We start from the raw sequence: 21,195 nt of genomic DNA on the forward strand, positions 1-21,195 counted from the left end.
AAGTTATGGAAGCAACATTAAGTGTCAATCAACGAACAACTGGCTTAAGAAGATGTAGTATGTATACACAGTGGAATGCTACTCAGTCCTTAAAGAAGAATGAAATACTGCCATTTGCCACAACATATATGGACCTAGAGAATATTATGCTCAGTGAAGTAAGTCAGAAAAAACAAATACTCTGTTATCACTTATTTTGGAATCTAAAAAATAAAACAAATGAATGTACGAAACAAAACAAATGAATGTACGAAACGAAACAGTAATGGACTCACAGATATAGAGAACAAACTAGTGGTTACCAGTCGATAGAGGGAAGGAGGGAGGAGCAAGGCAGGAGCTGGGTATTAAGAGGTACAAAGCAACAAGGATAGATTGTACAGCACAGGGAAATACAGCCATTACTTTGTAATTTTAAATGGAGTATAATCTATAAATATTGAATCACTATGTTGTATGCCTAAAGCTAATTTAATACTGTAAATCAACTATACTTAAAAAAAACTCCTAAGAGAAAACTTGCATTCTTCCTTTGTCCCTTGAAGATGTAAATCTTATCATGTCTTTGAAATGTAAACACCCAGGAGATAGCTAAGGTACTGCCTATAATCACCTGAGACTGGGGGAAAAAAAAGGAGTTGAGGGGAAGAGGCTTTTAGAAAATAGACTGCTATAAAAACTTCCATGGTTAAAATTTTGGGATGGAAGCTACAGGGTCTGTTTGTCTGTGTGTGTTTATGTTACGTCTATGGATATGTTATGTATATGTGACACTTTTCTACCTCTGGATGAATATTGCCAAAATTAATTTGTAAAAAGATCTATTTAATTGGCTTAAAGAAAAAAGGACTCATCAAATTTAATATTTCTAAACTCTCAGAAACATACTACAAACCAATCCAAATTCTTCTCAAGTTTATGTGATCTGGGATAATTTTCAGTAAATAAAAGCTAGTTTAAGTATGTATCTGTTACAAAATTTGCCATGGTGGTTGTTTTAATGTCTCATGAAATTTTCATAAGTAATCTAAATATGATTGTTTAAAACTTAACTAGTTCTTAAGTGAACTTCTCAACAATAATTAAGTTTTATGATATGTCTACTTAAATAGTTTCCAGAATCTCTTTGGTAACTTATACCCTTAGAGTTTTGGTAAGTGATGAAATTTCTTTGGATATCTTGATCATTTCTAAATAAAATACTGAAACATTAATTATTGAACATTTATTTACTTTTGGCTTCTTACTACATAGGAACTAAAAATACTTGGATGTATAAATAAATGTGTCCTATTCTACACTGAAGAATTGTACTGTTAAAGTGTATTCTTTTAGAAATTATGAAATGTATGCATTAATTTGCTAGTCTACAGAATGCTGGTGTAACAGTTCACAATCACTAGAAATTAAACCTTAAAGTGTTAAGAATTCTAATTTATATAATTAAAACTGAGAAATAATAAGGAAAACAACTGTATGCAACTCTATTCTGATTGATTCAGTATTCTGATTGCTTCAGAATGGGAAAGCGAATAAGGGACAAACTAAATGGGTATGGAACATTGGAGAGAGACTTTTACTTTGTCAAGCTGGCTAAAATGAAGGAATTTATTATAAGGGTTCTAAAAGTAAGTTTTAGTTTTATATAAGTACACTACTGATATTAAAACTTCTCTTTCAGGACAAAATTTTTTTGGACTATTGGTCTGCTATTGATAAGACTGTGAAAGGTTTTTCTTTACCTTTTAAGTAGTCTGCCTAGAAAACAAAGAAAAATAACTTCCTATGCCTCATGTCTGACTGCTTAAGAAAATGCTCTTCTCTAAGGTGCTTTTTGTTGTTTGTTTTACAACTATGTAACTTTCTGTATTTGCCTGCAAAGTCTTTAATTGTTGCTTTGGTTAAGTGAATAGTATTGTTTAACAGTGACCTATGATAGTATGGTGTTTTAAAACCAAATATTTTTGACAAATCTCTCCAAAATCAAAGTCTAAATAAGGCTTTTTTGACCTTCAACCTCTGGGATTTTCCAGAGGGCCCCTGGAACGTCTCATAAGATTTGTTCTCTCTCTCCCCTTATAAAAAGATATAAATTAGGATTACTTGATATATTAAATTACATGGGAAACACTGAAATAATACTAAAAGTTATATTTATATGCATATGTTATTATATGGATGTTATTAATGTCTTATAGAAACTATAAAATTCCTAAATATCTGATATGTAATATTATCAACCATAATTCCAGTTGTCTTAAAATACTGTCATAGAAATAACCAAATTTCCTTATCAAATGCATTATAATGAAGTTTCATCAGATCTTTAACCATGGACATTTTTAAGTCTCTTGTCATTTATTGTTATTGTAAAAGTGTTCCTGCAGAAGTGCTTCATCTTCAAGGAGACTCATGGAAAGGACTCTAACAAGAACAGGTTTCTGATCATTTTCAATTTATACCACTGAATTAGGTAAGAATTTGCAGAACTCTAATGGGGAAACTGATGGCTTCATAAAACTAACAAAAGATCCGTAAAAATTAACTACATGAGACTGAATGAACTACTGAGGATCATTATAATTTTTATGACTTTGTTTGAAACATTGCTATGTTTTGTTTTTCCAGATTTAAGGAAACCTTGTTCTTTTCTCTTAAACTATCAGTAATTTGGTAAAATATACCTTTGTGAACGAAGATGAAACATGTTTTTCTCCTACCTGATCCCTCCAGAATTCAGAAACTGAGTATTCTTATTTTCATGGATACAGTTATTTCCATAAGTCCAATAAGAACCCTTTCTCCTCGTAACAGGACACAACTGGAAACCCCGGTTATATCCTCAAGGCTTTGACTGGAATGTCTTATTTGAGAATGTGCATAGAACAGAAAAACTAGACAGTTTTAAGGAACTAAGGTTGATTTTATGGAGCCAATAAACCTCCTTGGAAAACCAGCCTGGTACCTTGCTTACAGAGTTCCCAGTAACCTTACCAGGTGAGTAAGGAAGGTTATTTCCTGGCAAGTACAAGGACTTCAGGCTATTTTGGGGACCTCTAAAAGAGAAATTAACCCAAATACAGTTGACCCTTCAACAACACAGGGGTTAGAGGTGCCAACCCCACCCCTCCACCCCCCTCCAAACAGTCAAAAATCTGCATATTTATAGTCAGCCCTCTGTACCCACAGTTCTGCCTCCACAGATTCAACCAGCCATGGATTGTGTAGTACTGTAGTATATGTTTATTGAAAATCTGTATAAGTGGACCCACGCAGTTCAAGTCCATGTTGTTCAAGGGTCAACAGTACATAGCTATTGCAAGCGAAATCTGATGGCAAGTCCTTGGCTCAGCTTCCTAGCCTCAAGAGGCTTTTAAAAGGTTAATCTGAGATTCCTTATGAAAATTTCCAGGAAAGGAGATTTAAAAGCATCTATATGGTCCATTACTATTCTTGTCGAACTCATGTAAATAATCAGGCCAAGTTTAGTGCAACTAGAATGAAAATAGTTTAGTCTTACCGTGGTTATCTTTGTTAGAAATGGGGGTCACTGTAGAGAGAGAAATCATGTTTCAGTAATACACCTTTGTGCATATCAGATTCTAGTGCTGTTAATTGTCTTTGATGTTTGCGTTTCTACCTGTAAACTAGACTGGATCCTGAATTATTCTAGTTTCCACCCCAAACTGCCATGTGGATTATTTTGACTTAAAGGGAATCAATCAAGACCCAGCAGACTTGAGAAAAGCTTTTTACCTGTCCCTTAACTGCCTTAAAAGAATTTAGATATGGGGCCTGCACCAGAAAGAGCTATTACCAGAGATAACTTTTTTAATCTCAAAAGACTTATCTGCACGACAGGACAAATGTCTGATTACCAAACACCTGTTCTTCCCATTTTCCTGTGAATTACCCTCCTCCCCTTTGAAGTCCAGGCCCTTATCTCTGTCCTTAGCTCAGGACAGTATATAAGCCTCAACTGCCTGACTGACTTTAGTCTACTATTTTTATGCAGAGCCTGAATGTACAAAATTAGTTTTTCTCCTGTTAATCCATCTTATGTCAATTTAATTATTAGACCAACCAAAGAATCTAGAAGGGAAGGGAAAATTTTTCTACCCTTTTTCAGTGTACACATACATGCATACCCCAGAATGTTTTAACTTCTAAAGACCAGGAATACATTTCTTTTTTTCCCCCATTTTAACTTTCTTTAAATTGAGATAATTGACATATAAGGTTATATTAGTTTTAGGTGTACAACATAGTGATTTATGTATATATTGTGAAAGAATTACCACAGTAAGTATAGATATCATCCATCATCAACTCAGTTACATTGTTTTTTCTTGTGAAAAGAACTTTTAAGATCTATTCTCTTAGTAACTTGCAAATATATACTACAGTATTGTTAACTGTAGTCATCATGCTGTACATTACAGAAGAATGCATTTCTTGAATTAAGTTGAATCATTGACCTAGAATGATTCCCAGTCTATGGGTCTCAGACTCCAAAGTTACTAATGAGACAACTGCAAGCCTATAAATTCAAATGTATATTAAACACGGTCTACAAGTGAATAAATGTGAATGTATTTAAATGGTCTTTAATAAATTATTTTGAAAACAAAAGTTATATTTTCATAATTTTTGGAAACTGTATAGTGGAATCATTTTGGGCTTTTGATTTTATTTTCTTTGACGCTTTTAAAATTAAACCAAGTCATTAACCAATTCATCTGATTATATTTGAATTATTTATAATGAAAATTCATTTATAATGAAAATTCATTTTTGACTTCTATATTCCTGAAGTTTTGGGGTATTTAAACGCATGGCTACTAAGCAAATGTTTTGAATTGCTTTTAAATATTCAAAGTATTATTTGTGATTTTAAAAGAACTTTAAAAGTTTGAATAACTGTCACCTGTAATAATATCCTATACTTCTGGATCAGAATCTTTTACTTACAGCTCAGCAAAGTTCTTCCAGTCATCTTCACTGATGGATGGCCTTGTGTGACTGAGCGCAGTCATTAAATGTGACTGACTAATAGCCAGACTGGTTCTGATGGGGCCTGGTTGGTTAAGGGCATCATCCTCCTTAAATAAAAAAAAAAAAGACAAAAGTTAACTTAGAGACACGATGGAAAAGGAAGTCCAAGTGTTATTTCTTTTTGCCAGTTTTCTTAGGAGACTATATACATTCCCTTCCTCATAAGATTATTAAAAATTGTTAGCACATAATCATTTGACTGATTGATGTGTTTCAGTCCCTTGTTTATAAAGAGAGCTCATTTACCAATCAAAAAAATACATATCAAAAAGGAAAAACAATTTTTAAAAAGTTTTACAATTATAATGAAGAGGAAAAAGCCATACTCCAATTTGGCTTTGGTATCTGCCTTTGATAATACTGATATCTGCCCGCAGTTGATCTCTTTGTTCCTGTGTGAGCTCTTGATAACCCTCTTGTGAGGCTGTTCTGAAGACTGGGGGTCGTGAGGACTGATCTTTCCCAGGAACTCCAGGAAAATCCCGAGTCATGGAGCTTGGTGCTGACAGGCATTGTGAGCTCTTCGTTGTTAAGCATAATAATGAGAGAAGGAAGGGAGAAGGGGAGAGAGGAAGGGAGGGAAAAAGAGCAAAGGAGAAAAAAATTATTTATCAAAGATAGAATTAAAATACGCTTCATATTCTATAAAGGTTCATCTGTACCTATGTTGTTGAACCACCACAGTGAAAACTGCCAATCATACAAGGTTTATATAATGCTTTGTTATTAAATCCACCACAAATGCCCTAATGATAGGGTATATACTAAGGTTCTGGGACATTTCTACATGTAAGTTAAGAAACAGAAAACAAAGACTAGAATTAAAACAGCTTACTATTCTTGAGAATAAAAATGGGTTATGTTTATATTTTTTAAAACATAATAAAGGAAATTTACCCCCAAATTACTAAATATTTGTAAAAATGTTAACCACTAAAGCAACAGTGAACCACTGTTAATTTTTTGAGATATGTGTCAAATGCTATTTTAGTTTAGAAAAACAATGATATTGCCCAAATTTAATCTAAACATTTTCCTTGTTGAAACATTACTACTACTAAGTTTTTCACTGTCCTTATATTTTCCACCAGAAGTATTACCAATAGATAACATTTGGTTGTTAGAATTTTTGACATTATTGTACCAAATTTCTCATTATCCTCAACTGTTCTACAATAACAGAATTTAAGTTTAATACAAAATGAATCTGCTACTAAAGATGTTTTAAAGCCACTAATGAAGGGAGAAAAACCTGAAAGAAACCAAAGGGTAATCACAACCACTGGCTACTTCGGCTCCCCTTACTGCCAGCTCTGTCTTAACATGGAGTGAAAATGATTAGTGTAAGAAAAGACTGTTTTACTGAAGGACAAACCAACCAGAAAGAACATGTGGGGCTAGTTAGGACATAAATTACACCAACATACAGCTGTCTATTTCAGAATTGTACAGTGACTGCACAAGGTACCAAATCAGAAGAGGTTCCGTTTCCAAGTTCTGATTCATAAGAGCTTCCAAAGTAGAGCCGGTACATATTGAATTTTGATTCATCTGGAAGCACCTCAGACATCTCTAGAGAAACAAGGGACTGCTCTAAGCCACATTCTCCATCTCCAGCTGAATCATCAGAGCCACTGCTGTGGTTAAGAAAAACCATTGAAGACAGACTCAGGTCACTATCAGAGCTGGAACCTCCATCCTAAAACACACAAAAGGACAACCAGTTGTAAAGCTCTGAATAGTCCACAATTCAAAAATGAACCACACAGAGACAGCATTCTAATAGACCAGTACAAGGAAACTTGAGGCATTTTTTTTTACAAAAGCTCTTATTGATTCTCTAATGGTTCTGAGTCACATCGCAAAATTTTAACTATTAAAATAAGGAAAGACCATATGGAATGTGTAGATAACTTGCCAACCATCTTCCCCAAAACTAACAAAGCTAGGACTCAGACCTCGATTTTATTTTCATGTCTCTTTTAATTCACATTTTTCTACTCTGAAATGATAAAGCACTCTATAACATGGCTGATTCATCATTATAGAGTAGTTCACTTGTAAACACCTTTTTTCCCCTTTCATTAGCAGAAAAAAAACTTCAATGGCTTGCCAAAATAAACAGCAAAAACTTGGCAGTATCTAAATTTAGTCCCCGCAAGAATCTCCAACAAAATATAGCAGAGGGGAGCATACAGTTGAAAACCCTTCCCAGAAAATATATGGTAAAGTCCATAATGTGGCAGAGATCAAATTATTTTCTGCCAACATTAAAGTATTATCCTTAGAGAAAAAAACTGATTCTAGGGCTGGAGAACAGATAAGATAAACCTAGAACATCTTGTTGTATAGGGAAGTAAGTAAGTGATCAAAGGATGATGAGGACATATCAAAAGGACACAGAAGCCATCCAAAAGGGGCTCCTATTGGCCATATCTGGGACAATTTGAGTTTCAAAATAACTATCTGATGATCTTTTTTAAAAGTAAAAAACAAATTTAAAATCTCAATATAATTCTTACCTCAATTCAAAGAATACCCTTCCACACACCAACATATTTTGCCGATAGTAAGGTAATGTTAGAGAAACAGACACCAAACTCTTCATATAATTACAAGTTCTCTGCAAAGCCAATATTCCAATTATGGTACACTCGACTAAAGGTAAATTTCTATACAGTTAACTAAAGTTGTTAAAAAGTAGGAATTTCTTTAAGGTTGAAATTTTGACACTGAACTGCTCATATCACTCATAAGACACCATAGTAACGATCTCCTCATATAACTCACCTGCAGCCCACAAGACAGCAGCCTTCCATGTAAGGCCTCTAACTGGGCATTGTAAAGTAAAGCTTTCAGATCAGCTCCCGTAAAGGAGTTGGTTACTGATGCCACGTTCTGAAGGTCCACATCATCTGCCAGAGGTAGAGAGTCACTGAGAACGTTTAAAATTTCAAGACGTGACACCTGAAGGGAGAAAAACTAATTGATTTAACAAATAAAATTGAATGTTATTTTAAACTGTGTCTCTTAGGATTTTTCTTATAAATTTACTTCATATATCTTATAAGCTTTAGAAATAAGTTGAGGAATGTACCAGTAGGCTACATCTATCTTCCTTGGAACTTTTTCCCTAACAGAAGGAACATAGGAAAATGAATGAAAATCAACATTCTTAACTATTTAGTGTAAATCATTTCTAATTCAGACAGTGCTTATTTTCTAGATTTGGGCAAATGAGCCAAGAAAGTGTTTTGAAAGAAAAAATAACTGCTACATGTGATACATAGACATTTTATACCTTTGACTATTCATTTGTCTATTTCTTCTTTTACTCATTCATTTCTAAATTTGGGAAAAAGAGCTCCATCAACATAGGACTAGAAAAAAGTCATATCTCTATGTAACATGCATAGATGCTTCCTAGTCCTATGCTTGATTCAGTATCAGTCTTTTGTCTGGATAATGAGGTGTGTGATCTTTGAACACAGGGAACATGGACATGCAATACTTGTTTTTCCAATTGGCCAACACTGAAAGAGTATAAAGTTTTCAGACTTGCATGGAATGGCTGGGCCAAAAAAAGGCTTTGCATCTAATTCAGAATCTTTTCATGCTGTAAGAAAGCACTGACTAAGGCCTTTGCTGAAAGCTGGTCTTCTAAGGATGACTTCTATTACCTGGCAGAAGTAAAGTTCACAAGGAAAGAGTATAGCATTTGTTGGATTTTGGACTCAAAACATGAAATTGTCACCTGATCAGGAGGAGGACAGTATACACATTTATCTAGTCGGCCAGGCCTGAGCAGGGCTGGGTCAATCAAGTCAGGGCGACTAGTGGCAGCCAATACATAAACACCTGGGGAGGCAAATAAAAATCCTTTACTAAATCCTGGTGCAATTTTGTTATAAGAAGATACTTCTGTATTTACAATTATTACCCTGTAAGCCTTCTACTCCATCCAACTGAGTCAGCAACTGGTTAACTACACGATCTGTAACTCCTGTATTATCGTGGCCTCGTCGAGGTGCAATAGATTCAAATTCATCAAAGAAAAGGATGCAGGGCTTTGCAGCCTGTGCTCTGGGGAAACAAACAGTATTTCCTATCTGAATAGGGCTTCAGAGTTTGCAAAGTAATTTCATATATATATCTATATCTGTATACACATACACACATATATATATATTTATGTATTTATTTAATTCTTCACAACAAACCCTTAAGGAAGGCAAGGCATATGTAATTATCCTTGTTTTCAGTAAACCAGGTCTTAGAGAGGTCAGGGAAGACAAATGCCTTCTGGACAGAGACTAAAACAAAAACCAGTCTTACTCAATGAGTGAAATGCTTCGTTGATTCTTATTACAAGTAAACTCTTTTTAATATGCTTATTGGCCACCGGCACTTCTTTTGTGCAATGTCTCTTCATGTCTTTTGTCCATTACATTTTGGCGAGCTTAGTACTTTTATTTTGTAAGGCTCTCTATAAAATGTATTTTAGTTATATATATTACATTTTTTTCTAACTTGAACTTTGACATATAGTTTTATTAATTTATTAACTAATTTTGTTTTCATTAAAAAGAAGGTAACATAAGTTCCATCTCTGGTAAAAGGATGGACTAGATGTCTAAAGAATCGCCCCTAATACAAAATATCTGTCACGGTGACGGAAAAAACCCAACAAATATCTTAGTAAATACATGGCAAGTAAGATAAATCTGGGGCCAACAACACACTGGATTACCTGTGCCTTGAACGTTTGGCAAAACTCTCTTAAAAAACCAACTAGGTCTGATGTTTGATTTATGCAAGGATTTTTAACTAGCGCCCATTGTTTTCCTACCTCTACAAGACTATTCAGATTTTGTTTCTTCCTTGCTTGACTTTGGTCAAATATATTTTGTCTATGTTACCCAAGTTTCAAAAACACTGGCGTAAAGTTTATAATATTATTTCACAATATTCCCTTATTATCTTTTACATTTCTGGTATATCTTTAGTCTTGCCTCCTCCCCTTTATCCCTAATGTTGTTTATTCATGCTTGCTTTCTTCTTGATCAGTCTTGCTGGAGATCAACTGTATCAGGTTTACAAAACATATTTGGGTTTGTGAACTTCTCTACTGAATTGTTTTCTATTTCACTAATTTCTGTTCTTTATTATTTCCCTCTTTATTTTCATTTATATCTGTCTTTTTCTAATTTCATGAGATGGATACCTAGTGATTAACTTTCAGTCTTTTTTTCTTTTCTAAAAATTAAAAGCTATATTTTCCTTGAAATAAGTTTTGCAGTATCTCACAATTTTAATAAACAGCATTTTCCTTATTAGTGCTCATTATTTTCCATTAGATCTCTTCTTTCACTTATGATTTATTTAGTTTTTAAAAAAATATCTAAATGTATGGGGGGGCTTATCCTTTTCTTGATTATTTTAACTTGTGTCTTCAGAAAATGGAGTCTGTATGATATTATTTCTTTGAAACATTGCAATCACTATGTATGGCCTGACATACGGCCAATTTTCAAAAATGTTCCAGGTGTGCCTGAAAAGAATGTGTATTCTCCAATTGTTGGGTACATGTTCTAAATATGCTTACATCAACCTTGCTGAATATGTTGTTTAAATCTTCTAAATGTTTACTATTTTTTTAAACTATTTTTTCAAACTATTTTTTCACTAACTAATTACTGAGAACTGTGTTAAAATCTTCTACTATGAAGGTGGATCTGTCAATTTCTCCTTGGAGTTCTATAAATTTTTGCCTTAAATATTTTGAAGTTACAGTATTAGATACAAATAATTTTATAATTGTAATATATTTCTGGTAAATTGAACCTTTTGTCAATATGTGGTTGACTGTCTTTACCTGTAATAGGCTTTTCTGGTAATATTCTTTTCTTAAATTGGGTGGTAGCAATACAAGAGTTCATTTTATTATTCTTTAAAATATATATGTACATTATATATATTCTCCTAATTGCGTATTTTATAATAAAATTTTAGTGGAATGGAACAAAGTAGCTCTTTCATTTAGAAGCTTCCTGTAATCCCATCACATTTAAGTAATTTTTTTACTCTTACATATTAGCTTCTGTATTCATATGTATTTTTATATAAACGCAGTAATAATTATACTCTATTTTAATTACATTGACCACATGGAATCTTAATTTATAAAAGAGATAAATTGGGGTAATTATGTGCTTCATATACTTTGAGAATCCTTGAGTAACTACTTATGATTCCACTTTCAGCATTTCAGAAATATTTCTATTGTAAATATAAAACCCAATAATTTCCAAAACTTAATATCAAAAATGTTTTATATTTAAGTGGTATTTCTTCAGTTTATTAATAACCCACATAAATCACAGGTTTCAAACATCAGTTTTTCATAAAAACAAGTGAAGACCAAAAAGCACTGACTGATAAATAACCACAGAGCCAGTTACTTTAAAAAAAACATTCACTGGTAACTAACCTAATAAAAATATCCCGTACAGCTTGTTCACTTGCTCCAATATATTTGCTGAGTAACTCTGGTCCCTATTAGGTAAAATAAAATTAAATTAGAATTCATTCAAAACTATCTAAAAACAAAATATACTTTTTGTTCATGACTAAGTCTAAATGCAATAGAAAAATTTTAATATAATTAATGGATTTCTCTGAACTACATTTAAAAAATTAATGCGGCTGGACTAAATATCATACCACAAGTTCTATACCTGGTGTTTCCTTTGCTTAGAACATTTGTCCCCAGATAGTCTCATGGCTCATTGCTTCATTTTATTTAGATCTCTGACAACATGCCACATCCTCAGAAAGGCCTTGTCTGACAAACCCATCTATGACTCACTCCAGTTACTTTACACCTCCTTCCCTTGACTGTTTTCCTACCTAGTACCTACCACCACCTGACAGTATATTATACATTGAATGTGTCTGTTTATTGTCTCCCTCCCTCCGTTAGTAGAATATAAGCTCCGAAAAGGCAGTTTTGTTCATTACTGAATCCCCAGTGCCAAAAACAGTGCCTGCTACATAATAAGTACTGAATAATTATTTGTTTAGTAAGGTAATGAATGGTTTAAAAAGGGAAAATGTTCCATTTATCTCAAATCTTTGGAGACTCCAAAAAATATGTAATGTGACATGAATTACTTTAATTAGCATCTTCAGTAACTGAAACCAATTTATTTGCTCAGAAGTTGAAGAATATATCATTTTTTCTAAAAGTCAACTGACAAAACTTTCAAAACAAACTTTACTACATATAACAGTATCAATAATGAGGACAGTCTTTCCTTAAATTGGGATATTTTAAAAAACTGAATAGGCCCTAAAGTGATCTCCAATGAAAAATCATTACCTTAAAAAGACCAAAAAGTGATCAGGATATGTGACCAAAATAAAGAATTTCTAATACTCAGCCATCTAGATAGCTATTAATATACTAGTATTTGATTATATTTTCTCAGTATAGTCAGAGAACTACAGAGGATGGAACAAGAAACAACTAAGGCAAAATATTAGGAAAAAGGCAACATACTGGTGTCAGTGAAAGGGCTGTCTTTGATACATGCCTCCTAGGATCCACCCAGACCTACACAGCCTCAACTCTCTACCGAAACCTGTGCATTGAGAACTCATCCCAATTGTGATTTGAAGATTTACTAAAGGGAAGAGATAAGATGTCCTCCCTAATGGAACAATCTAAAATACAACAATATTTGCAAGTGTTAATCTTGAAAATTATATGTAAATTATATGTAATCTTGAAAATTATAAAAAAAAAATTATATGTAAAAAAAAAAAAAGTAAAACTACATTCTAGTGACAAGTAAAAAAGAAGAATATGGTCATAGTTATTCCAAATTCCAAAAAAAGAAGATAGGAAAATTTTAAAGTTATAGCTCTCCATCAATGCCAGGATACCCACATAACCAGCTAAGAAAATCTCATGTGATAAAAAGAGGGTAGGCATAACCCAACTGCAAATTAATAAACTGGCTTTCAGATTATAAATCAATTTTGAATAAGTTTACAATACAGGTTTCCCTCACTTTTTGAAGTTTGCTTTACACTACTTCACTTTTATTAAAGACCTACATTAGTAACTGTTTTCGCTAACAAAGAAATCCAAAGAAAATGTTCACGTTTATGAAAAAGGGTGAAAAGCGAAAAGCATTCAGTGTTTGTCCCGCTGTGAGCTGTTGGAGAGGCAGAACATACCCCAGCGGCAACAGTGGCGCCACCAAGCTTCTTTCTAGGGAACTACACGCAGCATCAAGCCATCATAGTTTTGAACTGTGTCTGGGAGCATCTGTGCTTTATCTCGATTTATTTTGTTCATCCATTAGCAAGATGTGTCCGATTGCTTCTTTGTTTTCTACCATTTCAGTTTACAGTAATGTTTCGTAGAAACACTCTACTTCCGGATGGTGGGGGGAAATCTGCGTATGATTACTTTGCCTTGAAATGTAATCACTCTTCGGCAAACAAATATTGCTGGGGTGCTGAAGCTGTACAAATAAGACAGCACATCCCAGACCATAATGACACACCAGTGGTGGAGTGTGAAGCAGTACCCAAAATGATCTGCTAGCATGTCCTTTAATGACCATACTCACCCTATATCTGAAAAAATTTAACTTGGTGTGACACAGCAAGGGTGAAATATAGCCAACAAATAAAAACCCCAGCTTCCTGCCTTAGTGTGGTCTCCAGCCCCTAGTCTTCTAGGTTTTCTTCCCCCTTCAAGTTTGCTCTTTTATCTGATTATTTAGGCGTAATTCTACTTTATAATGCATGAAGATCTGCCTTAAGCAAGAACATAATAAGCCCTATAAAAGAGAGATGCCTCATTATTCAATTTCCCACACAGTTTAACTAATAGATGGATCACTGCTCCTACTAGTTTTCCAAATATGAGATTAACCCACTATCAAGAAACATAAATGGTGTTGGCGAGGATATGGAGAAATAGGTATACTCACTCACACACTGCTGGTAGGAATGTAAAATGGTGCGGTCCTCAAAAACTTACACATAGAATTACCATATGACCCAGAAATTACACTCCTGGGTATATATGTATTCCAGAGAAATGAAAACATATGTCCACATAGAAATTTATACACAAATGTTTATAGCAGCATTATTCATAACAGCCAAAAAATGGGAACAACCCAAATGTCCACCAGTGATGAATGGATAAACCAACTGTGGCATATCCACACCACCTTAAAAAAGACTGAATATCATCCCGCCATAAAAAGTACTGAACTACTGAGGCATGCTACAACTTGGATGAACCCTGAAAACATTATGCTAAGTGAAAGAAGCCAGACACAAAAGGTGACATACTGCATGATTTCTTTTATATGAAATAGCTAGAGACAGAAAGCAGATTAGTGGTTGCCAGGGGCTGGGGGAAGGAGAATGGGCTGAAAAAGTTTTGCAACTAGAGAGAGGTGCTGGCTACACAGCATTGTGAATGCACTAAATGCCACTGAACTGTACACTTTAAAATAGTTAATTATGTAAATTTTCCCTCAACTAAATAAAAAAGAAAAAAGAAGAGAAAAAAGATAAATGCCAAACATACCTTGACACTAATAAAATTCATTCCACTCTCTCGTGCAATTACTCCAGCTAGTAAGGTTTTTCCTGTTCCAGGAGGACCATACAACAGCACTCCTGTCCTTTGTCGTATGGGCAAGTTTGCAAATAATTCTGGGTACTGAAAGAAAAATATGACAAAGAGCTCAACTCTAAAACAAATGACTAAGCAGTGGCCAAAGATCAATGTATAGAAAAAAGTATTTGGGTGGTAACAATGGCCATCTTTATGACAGTACAATGATAGAAAAAAACATTCCTACTCAGAATAATAAATGAACTCAAAGGAACTACCACAGATTTTTCCCAATTGGACCATGGAATACATTCCACATAAAAAGCATATAAATGCATCAGAACTTCTTTCCATTTTTTCCTGTTTTTTTTTTTTTCAAACATTATAATAGTACTACATTAAGAAAATAAAACCCAACCTTTTAACAAGTATACTGCCTTCCACTTGTATGGTTCATGGGGCAAGTTATGACAGCTATGTATATTCAAATATATTCAATCAAAGAAAGAAAATAAATAATAGAGAAGCATGTGTAATTATAATCGACAGTAAAATCTCCCAAGAGTCTCAATGCTGAACAAGTAACTGACTGCTTCTAAATTATCTTCTAAATCACCAGCTTTTCAGCAAGAAAATTTTTTGAACAGGTGAGCCAAACATCAGGCTACTGTCAGCAATCTCCTAGTCTCCTTTATTAAGTACACCTATTTAGTCCCACGTGTTGACAAAATTTCAACCTCATCTCGACCTCCATTCTAATCTGAAGGAAGCCCCAAAGTCAGCACTTACGCAGATGGCCTCACGTACCTGGCCCGGGATGTATCTGGATACTGATGTTTGGTGCCCAGACCCAGCATTTGGGGTCATGATCCGCAGGCAAGTACTTCCCACGCCCCTGTTCTCCCAAACAGGCTTTAACCCCCAGTCCTGGGCTGCACTCAGTATGTCCCAGGCCCCACCAGACAGTTCCCAGGACTGTCTGTACTGAGGTCCTTACATGTAACTGAGATCCTTACCCATTTCTTTATCTCTTTGGATGGGCCCCTGATCTCATGCAAAGATCCTTTTCTCTCAGGTTTCTGATTCAAACACACCACCTCCTAGATTCTACTTTTGATTCTACAACCGCCCCCTCTATCCTGCTGTCTGCCTGGTCTATGCTGCCTGCTACCTCTGCCTTTCTAGACTGGCACCCAGAGTCTAGAAATCTGGCTTAATCCATCAGCTCTGTGGATCTAAATGACTCTCCCACCTGTCAGTTTATTCCTATCTGTTTCTGCTCAACCCTAGCTGACAGTTCATTTGCTTTAGTACAACCTGGACGATTCAAGAAAAACACAAGAACTCTGAAATTCACATCAAAATGTGTTTACTATAAATATCACCTCAGCTTTCTTTCCAGGCAAGGAATACATCAGATACTTTAAAAAATCCGTTAGAGCGCCAAAAATAGGACTGGACATTTACTTGGTAATAATAAATACTTGTTGGACCAAATGGAAGCTGGGCAAGCCAACATATACAGCCAGAACCGATGGATGACTCAGTGGTTCTTCTGGCAGTTGGTAGTGCTTGGTTTGGTTGTTTTTTAAGTACCTTGGCTGGTAACTGGATAGTGTCCACAAGTATCTGTCGAACTTCATGTAATCCTCCAATCTTATCCCAGCCCAGGTCCCTAGGGTTATGCAGGTCGACATTTCGCAGAGACACAGGAATAAATCCTCGGAGAGCCTTTCGCAAGTCCAATGTTGTTAAAACTAATTCTGTTTAAAAATAAACAAAACTTTTGGTAGTCCTATTTGTATATGAATTTGCAAAACATACTGTCATACAGTTGACCTCTCTTACCCATTTTCCCCTCCCTTACCCCTTCCACTCTAGTAACCACCACTCTATTCTTTGTATCTACGTGTTTATGTTTAGTTTGGTTTGTTCATTTATTTTATTTTTTTGTTTTTTATGTTCCACATATGAGTGAAATCATGTTATTTGTCTTTCTCCGTCTGATTTCACTTAGCCAATCTTAATTAAAAAAAATGCCATCAATTTAGCTGGAAATGCCAATTTTCTACTCAAATAGCTGCTTATTTGAATACTAAAATGGATATATTTAATTCTTACCTTACTACAATTACACTTCTCCACGACGGAAAGAAGAGTCCAAATTTTGGGTCTAACAGTAAAACTTACCTTCCCTGGTGGATATACTCTGATGAGAGAGACAAGAATGTATCGCTCGATCCATAAGCACTGTAAAATCTCTAGCCACAAACCCTTCAGTTTCTTTTGCTATACACTGCAGATCAAGATCAGTGAACTTGTTCATATCACAGTCTAGTTTATTTTTTATTACATTATACAGAATTTCACATCTTTGATCCTAAAGAAAAAAAACAAAATTCAAATTTATAGTTTTACTCAAGTGCAAATTTTTGTACATGTATTTTGAGAAATAGCAGGTTGACAGAAAGCAGATTGGTGTTTGCTTGCAGGTGGGACAGAAAGCAGATTGCTGTTTGCTTGCAGGTGGAGTGGGGGAGGGATGATTGCAAAGGGGCAGTAGGAAACATACGGGAGGGATGGAAATGTTTGCTACTTTAATTGTGGTGATGGTTTCATGGTGTGTGTATATATATATATATATATGTTAAAACTCATCAAATTGTACACTTTAAATAGTGAGTATGTTGTCTTCAATTACACCTTAATAAAGTTGTAAAAAAAAAAATCACATTCATAATGATTGCTCTCTTTCTCCAGTAAGATTTTTATTTTGGTTCCTTTAATTTAAGGGTTGTTATTCCTATAAAACATAATTCTAAAAACACATTCAATGACCAATACCACTACCATTCTGTTATGCTTAATAACAGGTGTATTTTTATTCTTCAATAGCAGTTAATTAGCACAGGGTCTGAATATTTAGAGTCGACGTAAGAATTTTAAACAAGAAGTTAAAATATGCTTGCCTGTCCCAGAACATTCTTTTTGAGCGTGCTGCCACTAAAACCATCAGGATTGAAGTCCCCTGAGGAGATGATGGGCTGTATGTGCTTGTATATATTTGGTCTTTGTCTTGCTTCTGGCACAGATCTCCTAAAACCCTTAAAATGTCCTAATGATAAGAGTGATAAAGGTGTCTTGACATTAATAACAAACCGCTTTTAGCCTCACCTGAGTTTACGTTAATGAGGTGACTTTTGGAAAGCACCTAAGTATGGGGGCTGGTTGCCAGGGGAACCAACCTTGACTAGAGGATTGAAACTTTCAGTCCCACCCCCTGATTTCCAGGGAGGGGAGAGGGACTGAAGGCTGAATCAATGACAATGGCCAGTGCCTTAATCAGTCATGCCTATGTAACAAAGCTTCCATAAAAACCTAAAAGGACAGGGCTGGAGAGCTCCCAGGTTGGAGAACCAGAACACTTCCATGTGCCACCGGGCCAGGCCCCAAACTCCACAAGGACAGAAGCTCCTTTGTTTCGGACTCCATCCTATGTATCTTTTCATCTGTTGATTTGTACCCTTTAATATTCTTTGTAACAAACTGGTAATCTAGTGAGTAAACTAGTTTCCCAAGTTCTGTGAGTTGTTCTAGCAAATTAATTGAACCCAAAGAGGGAATAGTAGGAACCTCTGACTTATCACCAGTCAGAAGCACAGGTAACATTGGCATCTAAAGTGGAGGGCTGTCTTGTAGAACTGAGGCCTTAACCTGTGGAATCTGATGCTCTCTCTGGGTAGTGTCAGAATTGAGCTGAATTGCAGGACACGCAGTTGGTGTCCAAAAATTGCTTGATGGTGTGGGGAAAAAACCCACATGTTGGAAATGGGTGCCAGAGTCATAATGGGTACAGAATATTAGTGCTGGTAAAAAAAAAAAAAACAGTTTAGTCAGTCAAATTTTTAAAAGAAGAAATGCTTAAAAAAAGGTAAATATGTGAGGTGATGGATGTGTTAATTAACTTGATTGTGGTAAAGATTTCACAATGTACATGTATAGCAAATCATCATGTCATACACTTTAAATATATATAATTTTACTTATCAATTATATCTCACTAAAGTGGAAAAAAATTCTAATTTCCATAGTGTATTTACAGATTTTATCAATGCGAAATGAAGCAGTTCAGAATTTTTAGGGTTTTTGTTTCTTTTTAAATGGAATAAAAAAAGAAAACTTAATAATGAAAAAAAAAAATGCTGTTTTATAAAAAGACATTTCCTTGGAAAGTACCTGGTAATATTTCGGATGGTTACAAACGAAAATTGTGCATCTAATAGCAAAACATTCACTGAAGGTCGATTTTTAAGAACCCTTAAGATCACTAACATAAGCATTACTTTAAAGCCATAAATCATGAATAAAATTGAAAAATATGTAATTTATATAAAAAGTGACATATGGGAATTCCCTGGCGGTCCAGTGGTTAAGATTCCGCACTTCCACTGCAGGGGGCATGGGTTCAATCCCTGGTTGGGAAACTAAGATCCTGCATAACACACAGCACAGCCAAAAAAAAAAAAAGGGACATATTTCAATAATCTTCACAAGTAGTATGTTACCTGGTCAGGAGGTTGAATATGCTGGACACACTGAAATATGTGAACTCCTTGAGCAGAAACAAGTAAAGGATGTAGAGAATGTTGAGACTGGCTTGTAGCAATCAGTGCCACCAAACTTCCCATGGAAATAAGCTCTTTCACCACATCGTTCAAAGCTAGAATTAAGTAATATAGTGTAAAAACTTAGTACACAAAAGCATGAAATTTTAAAATCATACATTCATTAAAAATAATAACCTAAACTTGAGCTTTAAGGTGGAGTATGAATGGAATGGCTCCTCTTTACCGTTTAAAAGTTAAATCTTCCATTCATTCATCAGTTTATCTACTGAGGACCTAATATTGGCCAGGCTCTAGTCAATCTAATGAAGGTACAGGAAGCACTGTAAACTCTGTACACTCAGAACAATGCCTAGGTGAGGTTCCTTCATCTAGATATTATTAAGTAAATGAAAAGGGGTCTCTGAAATAAATATTATAGAAGGATGATAATAGAACACAATGTGGAAGTTTAAGTAAGCAAAATACAGCTCATACTCCTATGACTTCCTGAACAATCTCTTTCTACCCTAGCTTTTGCAAGGTATGGCTGGCATGAGGTTAGAACTGAAACAGGCATTAATAACATATATCTGAGTCCTGACCTAGAAATCTGCAGCATTCCCTTAAACACTAGACTAACAAGTCTTGCAGATGCTACAGGATTCCCAAATGTGAGATTAACACCAGTTTACGGTAACCCAAGCCACTGTGGTTGCATTTTTTATCTATTTCACCTCTTAAGAACGTCGAGGCAGCAGAGGACTGCAAAATCCTCCAAACCCCACCCTGGTCCCACCCTCTCCTTGAACCCTAAGCTCTAGGCAAGGAGTATTGTCTAACATACTGTGATTTCTTCTACCTCTGTACCTTTGCCTGTGGACCACACTTCCTTTGCATCTTCATTAGCCTGAAACTGTTCCATACTAACTTCTACTACTCCATCAAAACTCATCTCAGGGGGCTTTCCTGGTGGTGCAGTGGTTGAGAATCCACCTACCAATGCAGGGGACATGGGTTCAATCCCTGGTCCGGGAAGATCCCACATGCTGCAGGGCAACTAAGCCCCATGCGCTACAACTTACTGAACCTGTGCTCTAGCACCCGCGAACCACAACTACTGAGCCCGCGTGCCGCAACTACTGAAGCCCACGTGCGTAGAGCCTGTGCTCCACAAAGAGAGAAGCCACTGCAATGAGAAGCCTGCGCACTGCAACAAGGAGTAGCCCCCACTCGCCATAACTAGAGAAAGCCCTTGCGCAGCAACAAAGACCCAACACAGCCAAAAATAAATTTAAAAAAAAACAAAAAAAACTCATCTCAGTTATGAACTCCCCCTAAAAGACCCTGATAATTTCCCATACCACCCTCAATTTAGTGTATGTGCTCCTATCACACCCTGTACATACTTCTAAGAGAACATATCCGACCTACCTCCTAGTTGTGTCATCCCGGACAAATTACATAATCTTTGAATTTCCGTTTACTCACCTGTAAAACCAGGAGAATATCTGCATGTAGAGTACAAAGCAACCCCTAGCCCCGAAAGGGCAGTCAACACATGGTAGCTATCATTATGACTATCAGTCTTCCGCACTAACATTGTACTTGTTTACTTTTATTTCCTCTCCAAGACTCTGAGAATATAGACTGTGCACAGAAATATTTGTCAAATGAACAAAACAAGAGTAAATCTATACAATTCAGCAATTTCTAATAAGTGGAGGAGAATGAAAAGGCCCCAAAGACTAATGATGAATTCGTAGAATTTTCACACTGCTCTGACTCTACTGATTTTGCTAATACAGAGCAACCTTAGAATGCTACCAGAGGCCTCAAAAGCAACACATTACATAGCACATATTCTGTTCTCTAAAGAGAGCAGAT

At 35.3% G+C, this 21,195-nt stretch overlaps 1 protein-coding gene across 5 annotated transcripts in view; it reads right to left on the reverse strand.

The window, feature by feature from the left end:
- Positions 1 to 21,195, reverse strand: part of PEX1 (peroxisomal biogenesis factor 1) — a 72,315-nt gene that overhangs the window by 17,348 nt on the left and 33,772 nt on the right. For 2 of the 5 annotated variants that reach the window (XM_032643018.1, XM_032643022.1), the window contains 11 exons: positions 19,270 to 19,424; positions 16,895 to 17,084; positions 16,301 to 16,467; positions 14,675 to 14,809; positions 11,546 to 11,610; positions 8,996 to 9,138; positions 8,810 to 8,913; positions 7,846 to 8,022; positions 6,524 to 6,754; positions 5,382 to 5,576; positions 4,972 to 5,102 (listed from right to left, as the gene is read on the reverse strand). In XM_032643018.1, coding sequence (XP_032498909.1) covers positions 4,972 to 5,102; positions 5,382 to 5,576; positions 6,524 to 6,754; positions 7,846 to 8,022; positions 8,810 to 8,913; positions 8,996 to 9,138; positions 11,546 to 11,610; positions 14,675 to 14,809; positions 16,301 to 16,467; positions 16,895 to 17,084; positions 19,270 to 19,424 — 1,693 coding nt within the window. Of the gene's footprint in view, positions 1 to 3,520; positions 3,551 to 4,971; positions 5,103 to 5,381; positions 5,577 to 6,482; positions 6,755 to 7,845; positions 8,023 to 8,809; positions 8,914 to 8,995; positions 9,139 to 11,545; positions 11,611 to 14,674; positions 14,810 to 16,300; positions 16,468 to 16,894; positions 17,085 to 19,269; positions 19,425 to 21,195 lie in introns of those variants that run through there. The other 3 variants (XM_032643019.1, XM_032643021.1, XR_004351420.1) reach the window with 3 other exon arrangements.

The sequence above is a fragment of the Phocoena sinus genome, chromosome 9 (genome assembly GCF_008692025.1).
Source record: "Phocoena sinus isolate mPhoSin1 chromosome 9, mPhoSin1.pri, whole genome shotgun sequence".
Classification (NCBI taxonomy): Eukaryota; Metazoa; Chordata; class Mammalia; order Artiodactyla; family Phocoenidae; genus Phocoena; species Phocoena sinus.